Source organism: Podarcis pityusensis (genome assembly GCF_964106645.2).
Source record: "Podarcis pityusensis genome assembly, chromosome: 8".
NCBI classification, from domain to species: Eukaryota; Metazoa; Chordata; class Lepidosauria; order Squamata; family Lacertidae; genus Podarcis; species Podarcis pityusensis.
Window position 1 is genome coordinate 16,367,257 of NC_138033.1, and position 24,337 is coordinate 16,391,593.

General features: G+C 46.2%; 1 protein-coding gene across 2 annotated transcripts in view; it reads right to left on the minus strand.

The window, feature by feature from the left end:
* Positions 1–429: 429 nt before the first annotated feature.
* USF2 (upstream transcription factor 2, c-fos interacting) overlaps positions 430–24,337 on the minus strand; it is a 28,193-nt gene continuing 4,285 nt past the window's right edge. The window contains exons 2-10 of one of the 2 annotated variants that reach the window (XM_081019133.1): positions 12,880–12,926; positions 11,003–11,175; positions 9,574–9,693; positions 7,241–7,394; positions 5,388–5,475; positions 4,698–4,756; positions 3,325–3,419; positions 2,940–3,068; positions 430–2,238 (exon numbers count right to left, since the gene is read on the minus strand). In XM_081019133.1, coding sequence (XP_080875259.1) covers positions 2,149–2,238; positions 2,940–3,068; positions 3,325–3,419; positions 4,698–4,756; positions 5,388–5,475; positions 7,241–7,394; positions 9,574–9,693; positions 11,003–11,175; positions 12,880–12,926 — 955 coding nt within the window. In that variant the 3' untranslated portion in view covers positions 430–2,148. The remainder of the gene's footprint in view (positions 2,239–2,939; positions 3,069–3,324; positions 3,420–4,697; positions 4,757–5,387; positions 5,476–7,240; positions 7,395–9,573; positions 9,694–11,002; positions 11,176–12,879; positions 12,927–24,337) is intronic. The other variant, XM_081019134.1, reaches the window with a different exon arrangement.

A 24,337-nucleotide genomic window follows, 5' to 3' on the forward strand; every position in this document is an offset into this window, starting at 1 on the left:
GCGATGCCATCCCCTCAGAGATTCTTGGGAGGAAGCCTTGGGATTGGGAGAAAGTGTGGTGTAGTGGTTAGTGTTTTAGGCCGAGACCTGGGAGATCGGAGTTCCAGTCCCAACTCGGCCGCAAAGTCCACAGGGTGACACTGGGCTGGTCCCTCTCTCACGGGTTTGTTGTGAGGATGGAAGAGGGAGAGGCAGAACTATGTAAAGCACCTTGCACTTCTCCTGGAAGAAAGGAGGGATATAAATGCAACAAATAAACAACATATTAAGATCTGGGCCCCCCCCCCACTCCACCCCACGGTTGCTACTGCAACTGAGCTGAAAACCCCTGGTTGTCAAACTGGGGTCTTTGGGTGCAAGAAAAGGGAACCGCCAAACAATTTCATTCTGTCCCCGCACGTAGCCACAAACACCGTCAAACCACAAAACGATTTGATACAATATTATTTCTGTGCAGGTTTTTTCTCTTTTCCTTTTATATATAAACAGAATTTCTTCCTACTTTCCAACGATCAAACTCTGCAAGCCAACTTTTTTTTCCTTTTTTGATATACCATTTGTTTCCCCCAACCCCTGCGATTTAACCTCTCTTCATCTCTTCCTCCTCACATTCATAGAGGGTTGGAGCAAGACTGATATTTGGGTACAAACATTACCACAAATCCAGTTACAATCCTGGACATATGTAATTTTTTTCTCCAGGAGGGCTGGTATATAGAGATATAAAATGAAACAAACAAAAAAAATCAAACCTAAGGAACTTGCTATTACAATAATAATATTTTATAATTTTTAGGAACCATTTATCTTCTTTTCTTAAAAAAAATTCTGTGTGAAAGCAGGGGGCGGGGTAGGAAACCCAAAATATAGGAGATTGCTTCTTTTCTTAAAAAAACAAAACCCATCTCCTGATTATTATTATTTTCTTAACCTGAAATCTAAAACACTGCTGAAGTTTAATTAAAAAATTATATAATATCAAAAAACACACACAAAAGCAACCCTGTTGTCAAGTCAATCCACCACTAAAAAAAACCTCTTTCTAATGGCCTGGGTTTCAGCTATCATACAAACACCGTACCTCTATACAAACGCGCTTGGGAACTAATAAAATAAGAGATTACTTACAAGAAAGAAAGAAAGAAGGAAAGAAGGAAGGAAGGAAGGAAGGAAGGAAAGAGAAAGAAGGAAAGGAAGGAAATAAAGGGGTGGAGGGAGGGAGGGAAGGAAGGAAGGAAGGAAGGAAGGGAGACAGTAGTAAGATTTAGGACTGAACTCTGTTGTGCCTTAATCATTATTATTTTACAAGTTTTGGAGTGGTGGGAAAACAGAGGGGTAGAGTTAGTGGACATGGCCGGAGAGGCAAAACTGAACTGCAACCTCCCCCCGGTTCATGGCACAAAGGCTCCCTCCATAAAATAAGCCGTTGGCCTGACTGCAAGTCCAATTCCAACTAACCTGCTACTGAGTTTCACCTGAAGAGCATTCATTTCAGGGCACCTCAAAGGCAGGGGTGGGGTGTCTACTTAACCTGCGGATCGTGTCCAAACCGCAGGGGGGGGGGTCAACCTCACCCACTCTCGCGCTAGCAGCCAAACCTGAGAAACCCAAACCCCTACTCCTTTTTTTCCCCCATGGGGCCAAATCAACACGATGGGTTCGCCCTCAGGGAGGCTTTGAACCGGCAAGAAGGTCAGAAGAAAGAAGATAGAATCCGACAGCTTTTGAAACAGCCCATCTCAGAGGAGGGGGGAATGTCCCCACCCCACAGATCCAGTGGGGAAAAGGGGAGGCAAGTGGAAACTGGCTAACCTGTGTTAAAAATCTACTATAAAAAAATGCATCTTTTGTCTGTTTAATCTTAACGTATCCTAAGGAGAGGAAGGAAGTCAGGAGGGGAAGACAACAGGAAGTGAGATTGGGGAGAGAAGGCTGGTGTGGCTGGGCTGACGAGACCCTTGATCAGACTCTTCCACCCCCACTCCCCGGATTTTTTGCCGCTCCCCTCGGTTTACCCCCAATGCGAGGGGAAGGCAGGCAACGTTTGTTCAGAGCAGAGGGGGTTCTCTGTACAAAAGGATGAGTAGAACTGGAGGCTGAGATCCTGTGTAAAGAGGCAGTGGCAAAGTGGGCAGCTGGGGGGGGGGGCTACTGCCCAGGGGCATCTCCCACAATCTCGATCCCGTGTTGCTGCAGCTGTGCTCTGAGAAGGGCGTTTTCGTTCTTCAGCTCCTCGATCTGTGGGGCGGGGGGGGGGAGATAAGAGAGGTAAGTAGTTTTTTAAAAAAATTGTTTACACAGTGGTACCTTGGTTCTCAAATGCCTTGGTACTCAAACAACTTGGAACCCAAACACTGCGAACCTGGAAGTAAGTGTCCCAGTTTGCGAACTTACTTCGGAAGCCGAACGTGCTTCGTTTTGAGTATTACGTTTCCATTTTGAGTGCCACACTTCTGTTTTGAGTGTTACGCTGAGGTCTGTCTGTTTCTGCTATTTATTTTGCATTTTTGCTGCACTTTTTGTTTTGTTTTTGTGACTGTGGAACCCAGTTCAGCTACTGATTGACTGGTTGTGTGACTGCAGTACATTGTTTATTGCTTTCAATTTATGAATCAATGGTCTCGTTAGATAGTAAAATTCATGTTAAACTGCTGTTTTAGGGGTTGCCTTTAAAAGTCTGGAACGGATTAATCTATTTTGCATGACTTTCTATGGGAGAGCGCACCTTGATTTTGGAATGCTTTGGTTTCGAACGGACCTTCGGAACAGATTAAGTTCGAGAACCACTGTATACCACTTTCCCCCTCCAAGGAGGTCATGTCAAGGTGGTGCGCATCGCGTTCCCCATTTTATCATCACAACAGCCCTGTGAGTAGGCTAGGCCATCTCAGCAATGGGTCTTTGTCACTGGGGAGGGCAGGTTTGGAGGGCTCAGGTACCTGTTGCCGTAACAAGTCGTTGTCCATCTGCAGCCGCTCAGCTTCTTTGAAAGTCTCTTGCATGTGCTGGTTCGTCTGGCGCAGTTCACGGATGTAGTCGCAGGCTTTAGACAGAATGCCTCCTTTACTCTGTGGGGACACACAGAACACATTTCCTAAATGCCATGCCATGATCAGAACAGGTAAAATTGCCCGCTGCAATAGAATCTGACAGCCGGGGGTGGGGTGGGGTGGGGGACAGAGGGCATTACACCCCCTCGAACAGCCTCTCCCAATATAAACTGTCCCAAGAGGAATGAGCCTGCCACCTGCAGCAGTAGCCAGCAACTCCTCCCAAACCAACAACCCTCCCGGCATTCATGTCCTGCCCAGAAGTTGCCCTCACCGCCCCCGTCTTGCTGTTGTCTGTATTGCAGTCTGGAATGATTTTCGACAGCTGGACAATCCAGTTGTTGATTTTGTCCCGCCTCCTCCGTTCAACTAGAGAGGGGGAGGCAAAGAGAAAACAGGGAACTGGTTAGACAAGGGAACTTTTTCTAATAAAAGAAACAGTGGTACCTTGGTTCTCAAACGCCTTGGTTCTCAAACCACTTGGCACCCAAACACTGCAAACCCGGAAGTGTTCTGGTTTGCAAACTTTCTTTGGAAGCCAAATGTGCTCCGTTTTGAGTGTTATGCTTCCATTTTGAGTGCCATGCTTCTGTTTTGAGTGTTACGCTGAGATCTGTCTGTTTTTGCTATTTATTTTGCTTTTTTTGGTGACTGTGTGGAACCCAGTTCAGCTACTGATTGATTGATTGTGTGACTGCAGTACATTGTTTATGGCTTTCATTTTATGGATCAATGGTCTCGTTAGATAGTAAAATTCATATTAAATTGCTGTTTTAGGGATTGTTTTTTTAAAAGTCTGGAACGGATTAACCTGTTTTGCATGACTTTCTATGGGAAAGTGTGCCTTGGTTTTGGAACGCTTTGGTTTTGGAACAGACTACTGGAATGGATTCAGTTTGAGAACCAAGGTACCACTGTACCTTTTTGGGATCATTGCCACCCCCTCCCCCCCAAATTAAAAATAAATCAGGGGCCACAGCAAATCACCCGACCCAATCTGCTCATTCAAAGAAGAGAGCTTTGGAAGTGCACCTCAGGGCAGCTGAAATCCAACCTTACAACACATCCAAAATTATTATAATTATTAAGCTACAAGCCACAGCTGGGCTGCAGGCTACAAGGTTCCCCGCCGCCGGGTGGAACACCTGAGCAGTCTCCTCTGAGTTGGAGAGGATGCTGGTCTACTGTGTCCATCATTCCTGGCCCTCGGCCATATTAGTAGGGGCTGGTAAAAGTTGTAGACCGAAGCCTATGGAGGGTACCACCTTGGTTGGGGTGTTTGGGTGGGAACGGCACCTCCATGAAGAACTGAGCTAACTCAAATCCACCACAGTTATTAGTGGGTGCTTGTGGAGAGCATCAGGCCCTGGTAATTAAGGAAGGGTGGGCGAGGAGAGGCACAGCTTTGATGGGAAGTAAGAAAAACAGGGAGCTTCCCCCCCTTAAAAGCGCCCTGCTACAAAAAATTAAGCTTTAAACTTTCCGGGGGAGGCTGCCGGCAGTGTGGCTGTCCCTGCAAGCACGTAAAAACCCTCTCCTCAGGTTCTGTGGCCCCAGAGGGCAAGAAATCCCAGAACGATCTGAATGTGCTATTTGATTTTAATTTTTTTAAAGGGATGGTTCAGGCTGTTTGGCTGCTCTGCGCACCTTCGTTGTGCTGGGCTCGTCTCCTCTCGTCCCGCGGCGTCCGCGTCCCGTCCATTTTCCTAGGTTTTCAAAGCAAAGGCATGGGGGTGGGGGAAATCAGGAGGGGGACAGGGAAGGGGGCACAGACCCTGCTCACGTCTCGGACGCAGCGGTGCAGTGCCAGGATGCAAATATGAAAGGGGCAAGGAAAATGCTCCAAATCTCCCTTTCCATTGGCAGAGCGTGGGCCGTGGGAACAATGCACCGCCCCCTGCCTTTAAAAGGGGTGCAAACATTCTTTCTGGGGTCGGTTAAGTAGAGCTGCATCCCAAAGTCCCAGCTTCAGTCCTTAGAATCTCCAGTTAAGACTGGGAGATACTCTTGCCCCAAACCCGACAGCAGTGCTTCTCAAACTTGGGTCCCTGGCTGCTGGTGGACTACAACTCCCATCATCCCCTGCTCGCTGGGAATGATGGGAGTTGTAGTCCAGGAACAGATGGACTACAGTTTGAGAAGCACTGCCTGCCCAGTGCAGGCAGTACTGTGCTGGATGGACTGACTCAGCGTAACACAGCTTCCAATTCTCTTAGTTTGGCTCCCCGCTTCCTTGGCCCTTTGGGAACAGCCATCATTGGGGGTCAGGGAGCTAGACAGGCCGTGCTCCTGACTCGTCAACCCCCCCCTTTGTTCCCTTCCTGGAGCCATACATACGGGGAATAGGGGTGGGTTCGGGGGGCGATGGTACGTTGCGTCCCTGTCTGCAGCACGTCCTGCGGGGTCATCATCACGTAGAATTGGCCTACGGGGAGCAACACAGAAGAGAAATTAAGCTTGCTATTTTGAAAGGAACAGCAAGAGGAAGGGAGAGCCAGCTGGCTGCGGAGAAACCCTTGCCTCCCTTTTATTTTAGGACTGGGATGAGCCAGGATCAACTCTCCACTCACATATACATGAACCGCGCTGGATGCCTTTGGGCCACTCACTCCCCTGACCTACCTTACATGGCTGTTGTGAGGAGAAAACAGGAGCAGGGGACGAGCAGCCAGTATATGCTGCCTTGAGCTCAATGTAGTGGTTCAGTGTTGGACTAGGGCCGGGGAGATCTGGATTCGAATCCCCACTCAGCCATGAAGCTCACTTAGGGCAGTCACATTTCCTCGGCCTAACCTTCCTCACGGGGTCAAAGATTCGGAGAGTTGGACGGGACCCCGAGGATCCTTTATTCCAACCCCCTGCAATGCAGGAATTCAAATTGGAATACTTTATTGTCACTTGTACAACATGTATACAGTGAGATTACACGAGCACCCCCCACTCAGCTCTCTTAGTCTTAATTCCCCTCGTTTACTGACGCACACCCACCAAACCCGAAAGTCAGTTGCCCTGTTGTGCCGGCCAGGGCGTGAATCATCCCTGAGAATTTTCCTCACTCTCCTGAGGCAACCTTCTTCTGCTATTTCATCCAGAGGATTCATGGGACAGCCCATAATATCTTGTGCTGTATTCACCACTCTCTGTAGGCACTTCCTATCAGTCGATGTCAAACCAGCGTACCACACTGTGATGCAGTATGAAAGGACACTTTCTATTGTTGACCAGTGGAAGGAGATCATTAAATGTTGATTGACATCGTTCCTTCGCAATATTCTGAGGAGATGGAGTCTCTTTTGGGCTTTCTTGACCACCTGGGCTGTATTTATTTTCCAAGTAAGGTCTTCACTGAGATAAATTCCTAGGAATTTGAAGGAAGAGACTCTCTCCACACAGCTCTCCCTGATGTACAGCAGGGCTAGTTCTCCTCTCTTCCTCCTAAAGTCCAACACCATCTCCTTTGTCTTGCTGATATTAAGGTGCAAGTTGTTCCCTAGGCACCATGTAGATTATGTTATGTTATGTTATGTTATGTTATGTTATGTTATGTTATGTTATGTTATGTTATGTTATGTTGTTATGTTATGTTATGTTATGTTATGTTTTATGTTATGATGTTATATTGTAGATAGGAATCTCAACTAAAGCATCCAACCTCTGTTTAAAATCTCCCCACTGTCGAACAGCTCTTCCTGTGTTTAGTCGGAATCACCCTTCTTGTAACATGAAGCCATTGGTTCGGGCCCTGCCCTCCTCCAGAGGAGAAAACAAGCTTGCTCCATCTCCTATGTGAAAGCCCTTGAGGTATTTGAAGATGGCTTCAAATATAGTCATGGCAAGGATAAAGTGAGGAGAGGGAGAGCCTTGTACAACCACCTCGAAAGGTGTTGTAGGGCGACCCCTATTCTCCTCAGAGCTACTTTCCCTGGAATGCAAAACTCTGGGAATTCTAGCTCGGGGGGGGGGGGATAGGGGTCCTCCTAAAACCTTCTCAGCACCGTTCACAAACCAGAGTCTTTGTGGGAAGCCACGGCTGTTAAAAGTGGTACAATCCTGCTTTAAATGGATAGTGTGGATGGGTCCTGGGTCTGTGGAGATGGCCCCTGTGCAAATTGCCCCTTGTGGACCAGACTTCAGGATCCTGCTCTGGAAAGAAGAGGGGAGAGATGGCTTGGGCCTTCTCACTTCCCTACCTCCGGCCTGCGTCAGCGACTGATCTGTCGTCTGCACCGACACCGCTGTGGCGTCCCCCACCGTGGAGGCAGGGAAGTATGCAAACCGGGCCTCGCCGCTGACGGCGTCCGTGGCTGGGCTCCCGCCATTGCTGAAGGGGTTCTGGATCACAGCCTGGAAAGAAGAGACAGAAGAAAGCTAAAACCATTCATCCGAAGATCTCAGGGTAGGCCGCAGAAAAAACACACCAGCCACACAGGTAATAAAAGCAAGAACAAACACCACCCCCCTCTCGCAACACATTTAACAGGGCCTTGGATGTCAATCAGGCAAAGGCCTGGTTACAGAGGAACGGTTTCACCTGGTGCCTACAGGTGTATAAGGAAGGCACCAGGTGAACGTCCCTGGGGAGAGCATTCCACAAACAAGGAGTCACCACAGAAAAGGCCCATTCTTGTATTGCCACCTTCTGGACCTCACATGGAGGAGGCACACGAAGGAGGGCCTCAGAAGATGATCTCAGGGTCTGGGTCAGTTCATATGGAGAGAGGCGGTCCTTGAGGTATTGCGGTTCTGAGACATTTAAGGCTTCTTAGGTCAAAACCAGCACTCTTTGACTGTGGTTCGTTCGTCCTTCCTTCCTTCCTTCCGTTCCCTTTCCTTTCCTTTCCTTTCCTTTCCTTCTCTTTCCAATTATTTTTATTGATTTCCCGATTTTAATCCAATTATACCAATTGTTTCCAAAGTATCACAACTTCGTTTAAGTGGTTTTCCACACGCCATTCCTGATACTTCCTTATCATCTTATATTTCTGTATTTCATATTCTTCTTTACTTCTAATTGCATTCCATTTTACAAAAGCATCACTTAGTCAACAGCTGCACTCTTAATGATTGCTATTCGTGTTATTCTATTATTTAACCTTTCATAAAACTTGCAAGTGAGGAATAATAGATAGCTCTTTTCTTTTCAGCCTAGATTTATTAGACCTGATGCACATGGTTTTAAAATTAAGGTGTACTTTTTGGGGGGGGGGGTGAAAGCAAAGCAGATGTTCGACCACTAAGCCCTGCTAACAATTTCTAGTTGCACTGTTTTAAAGTGCTAATGAGCCACTGAGTACATTCCTTGGGATAATGGGCCAAGGCAGGTGGCTACAGATTTCCGTATAAAAACACAGGTGTGCAGGAAAGGTTTTTTGGTTTGGGGCACTGGGGAGAGACCAGTAGCTGCGTCCTGCCACCAGTTGCTGAACTATATCCTAATGCAAATGGGAGAGAGTGAGGAGTCCTCTAGGGACACAGCTGGCGCATCAACCAAAACATCTCAACACCAGAGTGCGATCTGAGAAAGTCAGAAAGCCGCAGAACGAGGATTGACTGGGATGCTCCAGGTTCGGACTGCCCTCTTGTGGTCATTGAGTGGGAAACCCTTCCAAAATAATAAAAAGTAGGCCAGTCCTGGATAAGTTAAAAGGAATTTTGATTATTTGAGGCAAGTGATAAGGGCTGTCATGTTAAATCTTCACCCAGGAAAGCTAAACACAGGACATACAGAGTCAGGGGGCTGAGGAGGAGGGAGATGGAAACATTGGAGAAGCAGAAGGAAGATTTTTTTTGGGGGGGGGGGGTTGAGAAGGAGAAGTATCATGCGAGAGATCAGTTCAGCTCTCCGGAGAGGAGAGATCTACAGTGGTACCTCAGGTTAAGAACTTAATTTGTTCTGGAGGTCTGTTCTTAACCTGAAACTGTTCTTAACCTGAGGTACCACTTTAGCTAATGGGGCCTCCCGCTGCTGCTGTGCCGCCACCACGCAATTTCTGTTCTCATCCTGAAGCAAAGTTCTTAACCCGAGGTACTATTTCTGGGTTAGTTGAGTCTGTAACCTGAAGCGTCTGTAACCTGAGGTACCAACTGTATTCCTCCCCCAGGAACCCACTGCACAGGGAGAAAAAGGGGGAAAGACTTGCTCACTTTGGTCCACCCCCCTCCCGTTCAAACGCAACCTTCAACAAATCCCCCCCAAAGAAATGTGGACCTCAACAGACATCAGTTATCCTTATGTAGCCAAAATGGAGGCATGCAGCCACAAGAACAGAGGTTATCAGCCAGCAGGTGAGGAACCCACTGTTTTCAGAAGAACAGCAATGTAATAAAGCACTTCTATCTGTTAATAAGAGATCATCTGTGTCCTATGTTAATGAGCTATCTGACACACACAGCTTTTATTGTGAAGTCTGCTGACTAGAGCAACAACTTGATTGATGGACTGAACTGGATGGAAGGAGTACGCATCACTAAAAAGCAAGGCATCTGGTGCTGCCTTTGGGCCCCAATAAAGTTTCTCTCTCACCTGAGCAACAGCTTGTTGGCCACTGGTGAAAGCTGCCGTCGAGACCACGCTGACTGCCCCCGTCGCATCTGTCTGTCCATCCAGCTGACTGTCCGTCACCTGAACGACTCTATATGTCACCTGGCAGTGAGGAAGCAAAATAAGAAGTCAGTCTTTCGGCAGAATTCGACAAGGGGGAAGACAGTCCCACAGAGAAGTCAAATCAAAGCATGTCTGTATTGCGACCATTCCTGGTGTGCAACGAGGGTCCTCAGCTGGAGAAACAGTAACATGGAGAACGGTACCGAATATAGCATCCTAGAGTATTTCAGTGGTCGATATCCAACTAACAAATCCTGCCAGCGCAAGGATTTACACTTGTGCAACAGTACATCCTCCCTGCTTCCACCACCTTGCCCCCTAAGCCTGTTCTGGGCTTCCCCCAGCCCTCCCGAGTAGACTTGAGGAGGGTGTGGCCTGTGAGGTGGGGTGGAAGTTCTGCTGTTCCAGTGGAAATCCTTGCGCTGTTGGGACTCATAATCTGGACACTGGCCAAACTAAACGACAGCAAAAAAGAACAACACACAAATACAATTTTCTAGTTCTTAAGGTTATGGCAACATCTGCTAAAATCTCTGGAAGCCAGAGGAGATTTACTCAAGAGAAGAAACACACTGCTACAAGCCCTTCAGGGATTCTCCTGGGTGATAATAAATGAAGAAGACCAACCATTTCCTCACGTGAAAGCAAGCACAGAATTCTGCATACAGAAAGTTAGTATGTCAGGGAAAGTGGAACCATTGCTTGAGAGCTACCAGGGGTGTGGGGGGGGGTGTCCCCACCTTTTGTGATGCGGGTTTGTCCCCCATCTTTCGTAATGGTTCTTCTTGGAATGTTACTGAGGCATATAACTGAGACACTTTCATTTCCCAAAATGTGAGAGGCAACAAGGGGATCATCTGTCTTGGGCCTGGTCCTCACCAACAGGGAGGAACTGACTGGCGAATTTGGAAGTACTGGGAACCTTGGGAGGAAGTGATCATGTCCTTCTGGTCCTCCCGATACAGAGGCAAGGGGTGTCTGTCTGTCATGGATGCTTTAGTTGAGATTCCTGCATTGCAGGGGGTTGGACTGTCGGGGTTCCTCCAAACTCTGCAATTTTACGAGTCTGTGATTTGGCTAAACTGAAGTGGAGGGGTTGAGAATAAACGGTTGGAGCTTGCGGGTTTTATAGGGACCCCCCCACCCCACTCCAATAATGTGGGCAATGCTGCGACTAGACATTTGGGGAATATATTCAATCATGCAATGACACGCACAAACCCCCCCGATAATGAAATGGTGCGGTCCCACGAGCGCCACACCATGTGACTCCTCGGAATGTGACGACTGGCCAGTCGGCAGCGGGAAGCCGCCCAGGGGCCAATGCCCTTGCGCCTGAAGCTCTTACCCCTTCCGCCGTACCCACGCAGTTAAAAGCCAAGCTCCCTGACGAGGGTTCTGCTACCTGTCCTCCATTGTTCTCTGTGCGGAACTGGTACTGGATATTATGGTCTGTGAAGGCTGCTTGCTGGACGCTGGCGATGGCCACTGCAGTCTGCTCATCCGCATTTGTGCCGTCTCCTGGGAGAGAGAGAAAGGAAATTGATTACTGCCAGCTTTGGGCCACTCCCTAGCGGCACACCAGCCTCATTGACACAGGTGTTGTCGTTGCTGCTGCAGGGGTTTGCCAGCCTTTTGGGGGCTAACAGGCACATTTGTGACCTGGAATGGGCCTTCTCAGTGGTGGCTCCCCAACTGCGGAATGCCATCCCCCTGGCGACACGAGGATTAACCTTTAAGTGCCAAAGGTGTTCCTGTTTACCCAAACATAATTGGGGTCACAGGGTATGATTATATCCCAGCCTGCATCAGTGCTCATCATTTAGTAGGGTGGGTCCTTTTTATGCTATTGAGAGATAAGCACTTTCAGTTCGTTCAGTTAAGGTTCTTTTTATTTTTCTGGTGCAGTTTAAATCTTCTATAGTGTACGATTTTGTACTCATCGCTTCGAGACATTTTTGTGGTAAGAAACAAATCAATCATAGTTTTGGATGGGACCACAAGGGTCATTTAGTCCAACCCATGAATCTTTTTCCCCAATGTGGGGCTCAAACTCCCAACCTTGAGATAAGAGTCTTATGCTCTACTGACAGAGCTATCCCAGACTTCCTGATAATAATGATATTAATAACATCAGCTGTTGTGGGCATCAACCCTCACGCCACAGCCTATTCTCTTGCCTATAATCAAATGCCTTTTTTGAACCAAACTCGGTGGAGGTGTCACTCTGGCGACTGCGGCTCTGCTTGGTTACTGGGGTGTCCTCTCGCAGGGGAACCCATCAGATTTGGGAGAGTGGGGGTGCAACAGTCCAGGCCACACAACACAACACACTCTTGATCTCAGTCATGTAGTGGGTTTATTTATACAACCTGCCACTCCAGAATTTAAAACCCTGAACTAGTTTCAACCTCCCTTTCATTTACGTCGTTCTAGAAACCTACATCCTGTCCGCAAAATGTGCCTTAGTGCAGGCTGCTACTTAGCACACAGTCACTACCTTGTGGGAAGGACAGCTATTTTGATAACATTAAATATCCACCAAAGGCCGAGGAGTCTAAACTGTGGAGAATATGAAGGAGCAAAGAGTATGTTCAGGCTGGGCTCATATAACTTCTATGAAGTGACCTCAGACCACCCACCCTCTCAGCTGAACCTACCTCACAGGGTTGTTGTGATGACAAAAGTGTGTTTGTCTGTGCAAGAGAGAGAGAGAGAGAGAGAGAGGAATCTCTGTGTATGCTTCCCTGAACATCTTGAAGGAAAAGGAGGAGGGAATAACAACAGCAAGGTGGTGGTCGACTGAAACCTCTCTGGGGCAGGGACCTTTATTTCTTGCTCACAAAACTCTGTGAAGTGCAAATGCACTAGGACGAACCCTGACGTACGAATGGCAAGAAAGGGTTTGCTTCCCTCCTCTTTCCCTCGCCACACGTCTTGTGCATGATGCGTCTGAGTGAAGGACAAGATGCTAGAGGGGCTCTAGGGCTGTGTGGGTCTGCAGGGGGTCGGGGAGATTTGGGGTTCCAGCTGCCAACACACTGCCCCCGTGGGATCCAGACAGGAGGAGGCCAGAGATTCAGCTTTGTTCACAGACAGACATTTCGTACGCCTTACTTATCGGGCGGTGCCCTGGCGGTAGAAATCCCTCCCCGAGCGGGGGCTACAACTTGCTCACGCAGGTTGGCTGGGCATTTTCTGGGCCAGCCCAGGACCCCTCCTCACCTTCCTGCAGCTCGACTCCCTCTTCACCTTCTTGACCTTTCTCGTGGCTGTAACACAAAGGGAGGTGGGAGAGAGAGAGAGAGAGAGAAGAAAAAGAACTGTCAGCTGAAATAGAATCTAAGCCTGCAAAGCTCTAAGCTCTTGGTCTTGCTCCCTTCCAAAAGCTCATTCAGAAGAACGGTAGTCCGCATTCATCCCATACCTTTATAGCACTATGATAGTACTTTGAACAGTCATGGCTTTCCCCAAAGAAATATGGGGAGCATAGTTTATTCAGAGTGTTTTTAGGAGACCCCACAGAGCTACCCATCCCAAAGTAATTGAAAAATCAACCCCTCTTCGTGGGGAACTCTGAAAATCTTAGCTCTGTGGTTGTGGGAATACATGACACCTCCTTATGATTCTTTGGAGAAAGTTGTGACTGTTTAAAGTTGCATGATGCTGCTTTAAATGTCCAGCGCAAATGGGACCAGAGGAAAATGTAGGAGCAAGAATTGTGCTTTTACTCCTGCAAGACTGAATATAACGCCTTTGGCTGTACATGGGGGATGATTCCAAAAAATTCCACGGTTATGTCCCTGGGGAGATGGCAGTACTTAATCAGTGGTTCATGTCCTTGTGGTTTGCACTCTTTATAAAGATTTGAGGAGTGAGGATATCACCCCTCTATTATAGTCCACTCCGGGTTGCCCAACCACTGTTATAGTGTCCTTTGTCTTGGCAGATAAAGATGAGCAGCAAAGGTTGCAAGGTTTTTAGCCAGGGCAATTAAAATAAGACCCATTATTTCACTATTGCCCCAAACCCCCAAAATGCATTTTATATACAGTGGTACCTTGGGTTAAGTACTTAATTCGTTCCGGAGGTCCGTTCTTAACCTGAAATTGTTCTTACCCTGAAGCACCACTTTAGCTAATGGGGCCTCCTGCTGCTGCCGCGCCGCCGGAGCATGATTTCTGTTCTCATCCTGAAGCAAAGTTCTTAACCCGAGGTACTATTTCTGGGTTAGCGGAGTCTGTAACCTGAAGCGTATGTAACCTGAAACGTATGTAACCCAAGGTACCACTGTAATTGACTTTTTACCTTTATCCTCTGTACACCACATTTTGATTATTGCTACGGCTGGTGGCTGATGCAAATAAAGATTCATTCATTCATTCCCAATTGCAGAATAGAATTGCATAAAATAAAAGGAACAGAATTGCATAAAATAAGAGGAATTCTGTGCAGACGAGACCAACTTTCATTTGCACAAGACGCTCCAGAATTCCACTGCCCTCCATGCAGAATTATAACACTGCCTGGGCAACAGAATGCCCCTAAAACGCCCTCTGCCAAGCTCTTCTCCCACATTTAACAGCCCCTGCTTTGCCCAATACAAATATCTCACAGTGCAGAGCCTAGAAACCCAGCCCCATTCTCTGGCGTGGGCAGCAACACAACCTCACTTCCTGCTCGCTATCGGTGACAAGGAAGCTTGACATTCAGCCCGCGCATTCCTGAAAGCCAGAGATCCCTGCGCTGATGTCTGCCACGAGGGTTCGGTGTTAATATCCTCTTTTTGCTTTGACGGAGACAGGATAAAGGAAGGCACACACCGCCCGGCCTTGCAGCTACGGAGGCGCTGCAAAGCATTTGGCTATCTTAATTCTTCGCGCTGGCAGAGGGAGATAAGGCTCGTATCTCGGCAGGACGTTGGCGCAGAGCAGGAATGGCATTGAGACGCCAAGGAAAGGTGCCCAACGCAGAGACAAAAGGCTGGGTTAAAGAGCTCAAAAGCTTTTCAGAGGATGCCACCTCCATATCCTTCTTAAGGGTTAGAGTTCAGGGTTGTGTTATAGGTATACCATGGGCGTGGTCCAGGGAGGTGCTTAGGGGCCAGGGACTCCTAGACCATGGTGTTGTTTTTCCTAGACTCCACCTCCCATCAGGCCCCATCAGCATGGCCAACGCTCACTGGAATTTGGAAAGTCAACGAGTGAAACGAAACGGGTCTACATAGCGGCAGACTCGAGATGGAAGTGTGCGGTGGGCCTTCCTAGGAAGGGAGTGCGAAAACAGTAGTAGGGAACCTGCGACCCTCCAGATCCCATCATCCCCAACCACAGGGATGATCATGACTGCCAGGATCTTGCTGGGATGCCAGAGAGGGCAGAGTCCAGGCCAGGACTAGCCAACAGGGCGCCCTTCAGACACCAACTTCCATCAGTGGTGAAGGACAATGGAGTTGAAAACCAATGACATCTGGAGGGCTAAGCTTGCAGGATCCATGCTAGCAGGACCAGTGGTCAAGGAACTGTTGTCCCAAAACAGCTGGGGACCCAAGTTTGGGAAACACTGCTCTAAACCCTGGGTGAAGGGTAGCCAATGAGGTACCTTCCAGATATTGTGGACTACAGCGCCCATCATGCCTGGCAGGGCAGATGGGAGTTGGATTCTGCAATGCCTGGAAGCCACCATGGTAGCTAGTCCCATCCCAGACTCTACCATGGAGAAGGTCCTTTCTGGCAGCCCAGGAATGCAGCTCAGATGGACAACCAAGGAGATTCTCAAGGGACAGATGGGTACTCAGGCCTTGCCTTCCTTGCTCTCAGATCCCAAGATGCTCTTAGAATGATAGAATTGTGGGGTTGGAAGGGACCCGAGGGTCATCTAGTATGAATCCCTGCAATCCAGGAATTCTGCCCACAACCATCCCATGGTGGGCTCAAACCATCAACCTTCTGGTTAACAGCCAAACACATTGACCCATTGCACCACAGAGGGGGCACCAGCAGAGCAGGGCAAGGGCAACAGTTAAATCCCCTTCCTCCTGGGTGAGTCATAATCACCAGGCACCCAGCTATTGTAAGCTGCTTGTAGAGAAAGCCAAAGACCTGTGGCAAAATGGGTAGGAGATATTTTCTCCACTTGTTTGGGGAGAAACTAGCCTAGCTCATGCCTTTCAGTGTTTCTAGCCAATGAACAAAGCCTGACAATGACTGACATTTTATTAAAAGATCTAGCCCAGTGGTTCTCAACCTGTGGGTCCCCAGATGTTGTTGGACTACAACTTCCATCATCCCCGAGCTCTGGCCTTGCTAGCTAGGGGTGATGGGAGTTGTAGTTCAACAACATCTGGGGACCCACAGGTTGTGAAAAGCTGATCTAGACAATAAAGAGGAGTGACACATCCATTGCCCGAATACAAAACTTCTTGGTACATTCAAAAACCTTTTATTTTGACTTCCGGGGGCGGCGCGAACGGCAATGGCGGTCCTCTTCTGAACGGGAGAGGAGGCTCCGCAGGCAACGGGTCGTCCGCTACGGCGAAGCGGAGACCCATTCTGGAAAACCCCAGGCGGCAAGAGCCTGGGGTCTTGAGGCTCGGTGGGCGCCTTGAGCGACCCTCCAAGCGCAGAAGGAACCCCGTAAGGGGCTCCGGAGCGCGGAGGGGGGTTGCGGCGCTGAGAGCTGCTTCACAGCCTGAGGAGCGAAGCCGCGCTGCTACTGTCGGTGAGCGCTGATCCCTTTTCCTGCTAAATTACGGATTCGGACGAAAAGCAACTAACTTGTGAGTAAAAGACTGAGTCACTTGAATTTAGAGACTTTAAAGGGAAAATTTAAATTGGCTTGAACCTGGCTGAAAGCGGAGAGACGTGGAAGCAGGAAGTCCGTCTTCCGCAGCCATTGAACTTGAAAAAAGCAATCAGCTGGAGGAGTGGAGGCTGAAAGAAAGAGATCCTAAGTTTTACAGATCTAAGCATCTATTGAACTTGCATCTTAAAGTAAAGACTTTAAGCTAAAGATTTGGGATTTTTACTTGCACTTGACTTTCCTCCTTTTATTGGATTACAAATTAGAAGGTGAAACCCAGAGTCAGGAGCTGCCTGAGCACTAAGGGAGCTGTCAGCACTGCAGATTTGGATACTGTATATTGGAACTTGAAACAATCTGAGGGTATTGAGACCTTTTAAATTTGAAACATTCTTTTTGGAGATAAATAAGCACTGTCTGTAACAAAGTGACCATTTATAAACTCTGCTAAACATTTGTATTTGAAGGTTCTTGGACATTAAATTAGACTCTGAAAGACATTTTAAGCTCCCTCTAGAGGATTGGATTAAAACAGTGACTTTACATGCACATTTTACTTTCGATTCCCTTGCTGTTTGCTTGCTCTGGACCTTTCCATTCCCATGGGAATAACTCAGTGTGACCTTGACTGACAGATAACGTTGGAATGAGTGGCACAAGAAAAAGAGGGAGAGCTAAACAAACAACTTTAACAACTCTAACCTCAGCCTCACAGACACGTAGATCATCTGTACCTACTTTGCCCTCAGAAGTGGAGGGAGAGGGCGAAGCAGAGCAGTTACAATTGGAAGATATGGCCTCAGGAGCATCTGTTTCTGTTCTAGACAAAATTTTTGAAAAATTGGAAGCTTTGGACAAGAAAGTAGATGCGCAATCAGCAAAGATTGACAAAAACACAGAATGTCTAAATAAATTAACCACACAAGTGGTACAGAATGCACAAGCAATTGGACAGTTAACGGAGGCCTCAGCAGAAAATCGGAAATTGGCTGAGGACACCAGACAAAAATTAGAAAATTTAGAGCAAGAGGTAAGACCACTCACTAAACAAGTTGGGGAACATCAGATTTATCTCTCCATGATAGAACTGCGAAATCGTGAGAACAACTTAAGGATTAGATCACTACAAGAGGCAGAAGAAGGACATCTAACTGAGTTTTTGACCAAAGAATTCTCCAAGTTCTGGAATTTGGAAGAAAAGGACTTTAAAATCGTGTCAGCTTTCAGACTTGGAAGATTCATAAAGAAGGAGAGGCCCAGAGACTGTTTGATAACATTGAGATCAAAGGAGGAAAGGGATAAGATCTTGGGACTATATTTCGTAAAATCACTGGAGGTTTTGGATAGAAGAATTGAAATCTATAAAGATATCCCAAGACTACTGCTGGATCTTAGAGCCGCCTATTCTGAACTTGTTAAACTACTAAGGAGCAACGCAATTCCATTCAGGTGGGAATTTCCCCAAGGAATATCTTTTACCTTTAGAGGGAGAAAGGTTAAAGTAAGAACACTGGAAGAGAGAGACAAATTCCTGTCTACATACGGAGAGGACCTTCAAAAAGGAATTGAACTACCTTCTGGGCCTGAGGCAACGCCAGTACCAACATCAGCACCTGTGGAACCTGAAGATCCTGAGAAGATACCACCCCTTGAAAAATAACCAGATAATTCAGGATGTCTCTGCAACTGTTGAGCTGGAATATTAATGGTTGTAACATTCCGGAAAAAAGGAAGAAAATATTTCATATATTAAAAAAAGAACAATTGGACATTATTTGTTTACAAGAAACACATGTGACGAGGCTCCACAGAAAAGTGTTAATAAATAAAAGATTGGGCCAGGAATTTGTATCGTCGGACAAAGTTAAGAAGAGAGGCGTGGTGATATATGCAAAAGAGAGCCTGTCACCTAAATTCCTATTTAAAGATGAAAGTGGAAGAATTTTGGCTATTGAGATACAATATCAAGGAGAGAAACTGCTGATATTAGGAATCTATGCACCTAATGAAGGGAAATCGGAATTTTACAAGAAGTTGCAGGAGACAATGCTGGACTATCTAGACTACAACAACATCATAATGATGGGAGATATGAATGGGGTCGTATCAACTAACATGGACAAGTCACAAAGTCAAAATGTTACAAAAGACGGCAGACTACCTAAAACCTTTTTTGAAATGACTGACAATATGGATTTGATTGACATTTGGAGGACAAAGAACCCACTAGGAAGAGAGGGAACATTCTTTTCTGAAGCCCAACTGACCTGGACAAGAATCGACCAAATATGGATTTCTAGAGGCCTGGCACCTAAGGTCAGAAAAGTGGAAATCTGCCCAAAGACCTGCTCCGACCATAATGCAGTAAAGATGGATATGACACTATTACCAACTGGATCCTTTAGATGGAAGATGAATGACAATTTGTTTAGAGATCAGGAAATTACCAAGAAGGCCCAAAAAGTTTTGAAGGACTATTTTGAGATAAATATGAATAATATGGTGGAAAAAAGAATAATCTGGGATGCAAGCAAAGCTGTAATGAGGGGATTCTTGATACAACAGAATGCAGTAAAGAAAAGAACACAAAATGAGAAAAAAGATAAGATCTTGGATAAAATAAAAGAATTAGAGAAGAAATTAAGAGTGAATCCGAAGTCACAGCCAACTCTGAGAGAAATTAAACTTTATCAAACACAATATTCTAAATTGATAAATCAGGAAATTGAATGGAAGGTTAAATTAATGAAACAAAAAACGTTTGAGTCGGCGAATAAATGTGGAAAACTGCTAGCTTGGCAGTTGAAGAGAAGACAAAGATTAAATACTGTTACAAACTTAGAGGTTGATGGAAAAAACATCCAGAATCCAGTGGACATCAGAAAGTGTTTCCAGAGATACTTCAAAAAATTATACACCCAAGGGCCGCAAGATGATGTTGAGATTAAACAATTTTTGGCAAAAAACGGACTATCTAAATTGTCACAAGAAAATAGGACAATCCTGAATTCTAAAATAACACGACAGGAGATCGAACAAGCCATCCAGAACATGCAACTTGGCAAATCTCCAGGACCAGATGGGCTGACCTCCAAGTACTATAAGACATTAAAAGACTATTTGATACAACCTTTGATGGAGGTCAGCAATGAAATTATGGAGGGGAAGAGGGCACCGGAGTCGTGGAAGGAAGCGTTCATCACATTAATACCAAAGTCGGAAGCTGAAAAGACACAACTTAAGAACTACCGTCCCATCTCTCTTTTAAATGTGGATTACAAAATATTTGCAGACATTTTGGCAAATAGATTTAAAAAAGTTTTAAATGAAGTAATTCATAAGGACCAGGCCGGCTTTCTCCCAGGAAGACATCTGTTTGCTAATACAAGGAACATTATTGACATTTTGGAACTTTTGCAAACAGACATAAATACAAAAGCAGTTTTAATTTTTATAGACGCGGAGAAGGCCTTTGACAATATCTCCTGGAAATTTATGATGGGAAATTTAAAAGAGATGGGAGTGGGACGGGGTTTTGAGAATGGGATTGAGGCGATATATTCAGAACAGAAAGCTAAACTGATAGTTAATAATGTGGTTACAGAAGAGTTTAAAATTGAAAAAGGGACACGACAAGGTTGCCCTATTTCCCCTTTGTTATTTATTTCGGTTCTGGAAGTGCTATTGAACATGATTAGAGGGGATCGGTTGGTGGAAGGAATTCAGGTCGGTCAGAAACAATATAAATTAAAAGCTTTTGCAGATGACCTGGTTTTGACCTTGCAGAAGCCAGAGCCCAGTACGAAAAGAGTATTACAATTGATTAATGACTTTGGTCGGGTGGCTGGATTTAAACTAAATAAACAGAAAACTAAGGTTTTGGGGAAAAATTTGACTGATACAGAGTCAGAACGGTTTCAGAATGAGACGGAACTTAATGTGGTTAAAAAAGTAAAATACCTAGGGGTAAACATAACAGCAAAAAATCTAAGTCTATTTAAGGACAATTATGAAAAATGCTGGACAGAAATTAAGAGAGACTTAGATAGTTGGTCAAAATTGAAACTTTCTTTGTTAGGCCGAATTGCTGCTATCAAGATGAATGTATTGCCAAGGATGTTGTTTTTATTTCAAACACTTCAGGTCTTGGACAAAACGGAGTGCTTTCAGAAGTGGCAGAGAGACATTTCTAAGTTTGTCTGGCAGGGCAAAAAGCCCAGAATTAAGTTTAAGATATTAACCGATGCAAAACAAAGAGGGGGCTTTGCCCTGCCAGACTTAAAGTTGTATTATGAAGCCGCAGCGTTCTGCTGGCTAAAAGACTGGCTACTTCTTGAAGACACTGATGTGTTAGATTTGGAAGGGTTTAACAATGCCTTTGGATGGCATGCATACTTATGGTATGACAAGGTTAAAGCAAACAAGGCCTTTAAGAACCATATTGTCAGAAAATCATTGTTTAATGTCTGGACAAAATATAAAGACTTGCTGGAAAATAAAACACCAAGGTGGCTTTCATCTTTGGAAGCCAAGGCCCGAAAAAGACCCAATATGGAGGCTAAATGGCCAAAATATTGGGAAATACTAGAAAAGGATGGAGACAATTGGAAATTGCAGAGTTTGGAGAAAATGAAAGACAAAGTGCGAGATTGGTTACATTACGCTCAGATTAAAGAAGTTTTTAAAAATGATAAGAAACTAGGGTTCCAGGTGGAGAAATCGAAATTAGAAACAGAATTGTTAGAACCAAAGATTAAGGTACTTTCAAGGATGTATAACTTGCTGTTGAAATGGAATACACAAGACGAAACGGTTAAATCGGCTATGATAAGGTGGGCACAGGACATTGGGCATAATATCATGTTTGAGGACTGGGAGAGGTTGTGGAGTAATGGATTGAAATTTACTGCATGTAACGCTCTGAAAGAAAATGTAATGAAAATGATTTATAGATGGTATATGACCCCAGTCAAACTTGCCAAAATTTACCACCTGTCTGATAATAAGTGTTGGAAATGCAAAGAGTGTGAGGGAACGTTCTTCCACCTCTGGTGGACTTGCCCTAAAGTGAAGGCGTTCTGGGAAATGATTTATAATGAACTGAAAAAGGTATTTAAATATACCTTCACTAAGAAACCAGAGGCTTTCCTTTTGGGTATTGTCGGCCAAGGGGTGGCAAAGAAGGACCAGACATTTTTTATGTATGCAACAACAGCAGCAAGGATACTTCTCGCAAAACATTGGAAAACTCAAGATCTACCCACACTGGAAGAATGGCAGATACAACTGATAGACTACATGGAACTGGCTGAAATGACCGGCAGAATCCGTGACCTGGGAGAAGAGAGGATTGAGGAGGACTGGAAGAAATTTAAGAACTATTTACAAAAGTACTGTAATTTGAGTGAATGCTAAACAAGATGCTAGATCAAAATAACTGAGCACCACTAAATTTAGAAGTTTTTTAAGAAAATAAGTAAGAATGTGAAATTTAGCTCCTTTTGAGAATTATAAGATTATGAAATATAGAAGGGATATAAGAATTTAAATAAGATGATAAATTGCTGACAAAACGTTACAACGATGAAAGTGGGAGCGGGAGATGTGAGGAAGTCCAAAGAAAATGTGAAAATATGTTAAGATCAATGTTATATTGCTTATTATGTTTATTTTTATTGTAAAACCTAATAAATTGCTTTAAAAAACAAAAAAAAACAAAACAAAAACCTTTTATTTTGGTTCTTCGCCACTGGAGAAGTGATTTGCTGCTAACCATCCCCCTGCCGCCCCAAAACTCCAACTATTATGATATCCAGGAATTCAGTGTAGGTGTTGCAGTGTTGCTACAATGGGTAGCAGGAAAGGCAGGAGTTCTTTTTAATTCTAATTTCCCCACCTGAGCAGGATGCTGGACCACCCGCCTGATCCAGCAGGCTCTTCACCTGTCCCCAATTTGCATCCCTCTAGATGTTGCTGGACCATAACTCCCATCACGCCTGCAAGGGCTGTTGGGAGCTGAGAGTTCAAAACGTTTGGCAGCCACCATCCTGGAGAAGCTGTCCTGCATTGCAGGGGTTGGACTAGACGACCCCTGGGGTCCCTCTTCCAACTCTACAATTCTGTGATTCTATGAGTCATTTGAGCTTCACTGAGACATCATGGCACCTGGGCCTCTATTCCGTCACCCACCCCTACCCATGGGGGACCCTGCCTTTCTACTTCTTCCCATCCCCAATATACTCAGCTGAAAGCATGTAGGGCACACTAGACACAAGGGTGGTTTTTAAAATAATAATAAAAAAGGATGACTAGGACTAGAACAGACAGAAAATAGATGGAGCCCTTCGTTTTATTACTGCCTGGTACATAACAGGGTTCTAATTATTCTCACCTCCTGTGGGGATAGCAGCTGAGTTTGGGGAGGTGGCCGGGTTGGGGGGCGGGAGGAGAAGCAATCTTTGTGGATAAGATGTGGGAACTTGAGTACAGAAGAGAGAATGGCACTTACGGGAGGTCTCAATAAAATTGGGTTTATGTGACTGGCACGCACTTCTGGGAAGACCGCTGATGCAGAGCTGACATTGATGTCAAGGTCATCTTGACTAGCCATGGAAACTCAGAGACCAGATGTTGGGGGCAAACCACAGGGATTGTTCTCTGTCTGCCCTGCATCAGGATTGACCCTCTAGATGCCCTTGGACTGCAGCTCGAAGCTGCCTGGTGCTGTCCAGGGCCGTAGCTAGGGGGTGGTGAGGTGGGCCCCTGCCAGGGAGGCAAGTGATGGGCCCCCCCCAAAAAATTGGCTAAAAATATGTCCATAAATATAAATGTTGATTATTGCCTCATAAGAAATATTTTTAAATAGAGGCTAAATTGAATGGGTGTAGGGACGGGGGTTGGAGGAGAGGCGGAAAGAAGAGCTAATTTGTCTGTGGCTGGGGGGGGCGCGATCTCGACGGTTCTGCCAGGGGCGCAAGATCACCTAGCTATGGCTCTGGCGCTGTCTAGAGTGCCACAGCCAGGTACGTTTGTCTGGGCCTACAAAGGGGTCCATCAGGTAAGATTTTGCCCAGAGGCCCCCCCCAATCTGGCCAACCCCTCCCCAATACGCTGAGCGCTAGAACTCGCAAGACTCTTCATCCCCACCTCCCTTTACTGCCTCCTCAATCTCATAAGCGCAGTCCCTCTCCTTGCTTTCATGGCCTTTTCTGGGAAAGGGACAGCCCTGGGAAAAGGTGACAGGTCAGTGGCAGAGCACATATTCTCCATGCAAACGATCCCAAGCTCAATCCCTGGCCTCCCCAGATACTTTTAAGGGGAGAGAACGCCTGCCTAAAACCCGAGAGAGCTGTTGCCAGTCAGTGTGGAGCAGATATGCTTCTCAGACGCATTCCACTCTCTATGTGACATTCCAGGCATTGCTGGATCCCAAGGACCCATTCCAGCCAGGTAAGAACACCCACGGAGGGTGCAAAGTAGGGCTCGTGAGAAGGGTAGCGTCCTGGAGAGAGTCCCGAAGAGGGCTGGAAGGAGGCATTTTCCCTCCCCACCAAGGCCTGAGGCGTCCCCACCCCTGACACTACATAAGCAGCTTCCAATGGTTCTCCTGGCATCACCAACAATCACATGAGATAACTCTGGCATCTCCCGTCAAGTCATGCTTCTCTCTGTTCACAACAGAGCCCACCCCTGCTTAGGAGCTTTCTCTCTCCTTATTTAAACCCCGGTAAATGCCCCCAATCAATTCCGGGAGTTTAAGAAGGGGAAGGGGAAGAAGAATCTGGGGTAGCAACCCCTATTACGTTTTCTCTTATATCTCACCAACAGGGCTAGGCCTCACCACTGTTGACAGCGTCTAAGAGATGCCTGCCTGTCTGTTCAC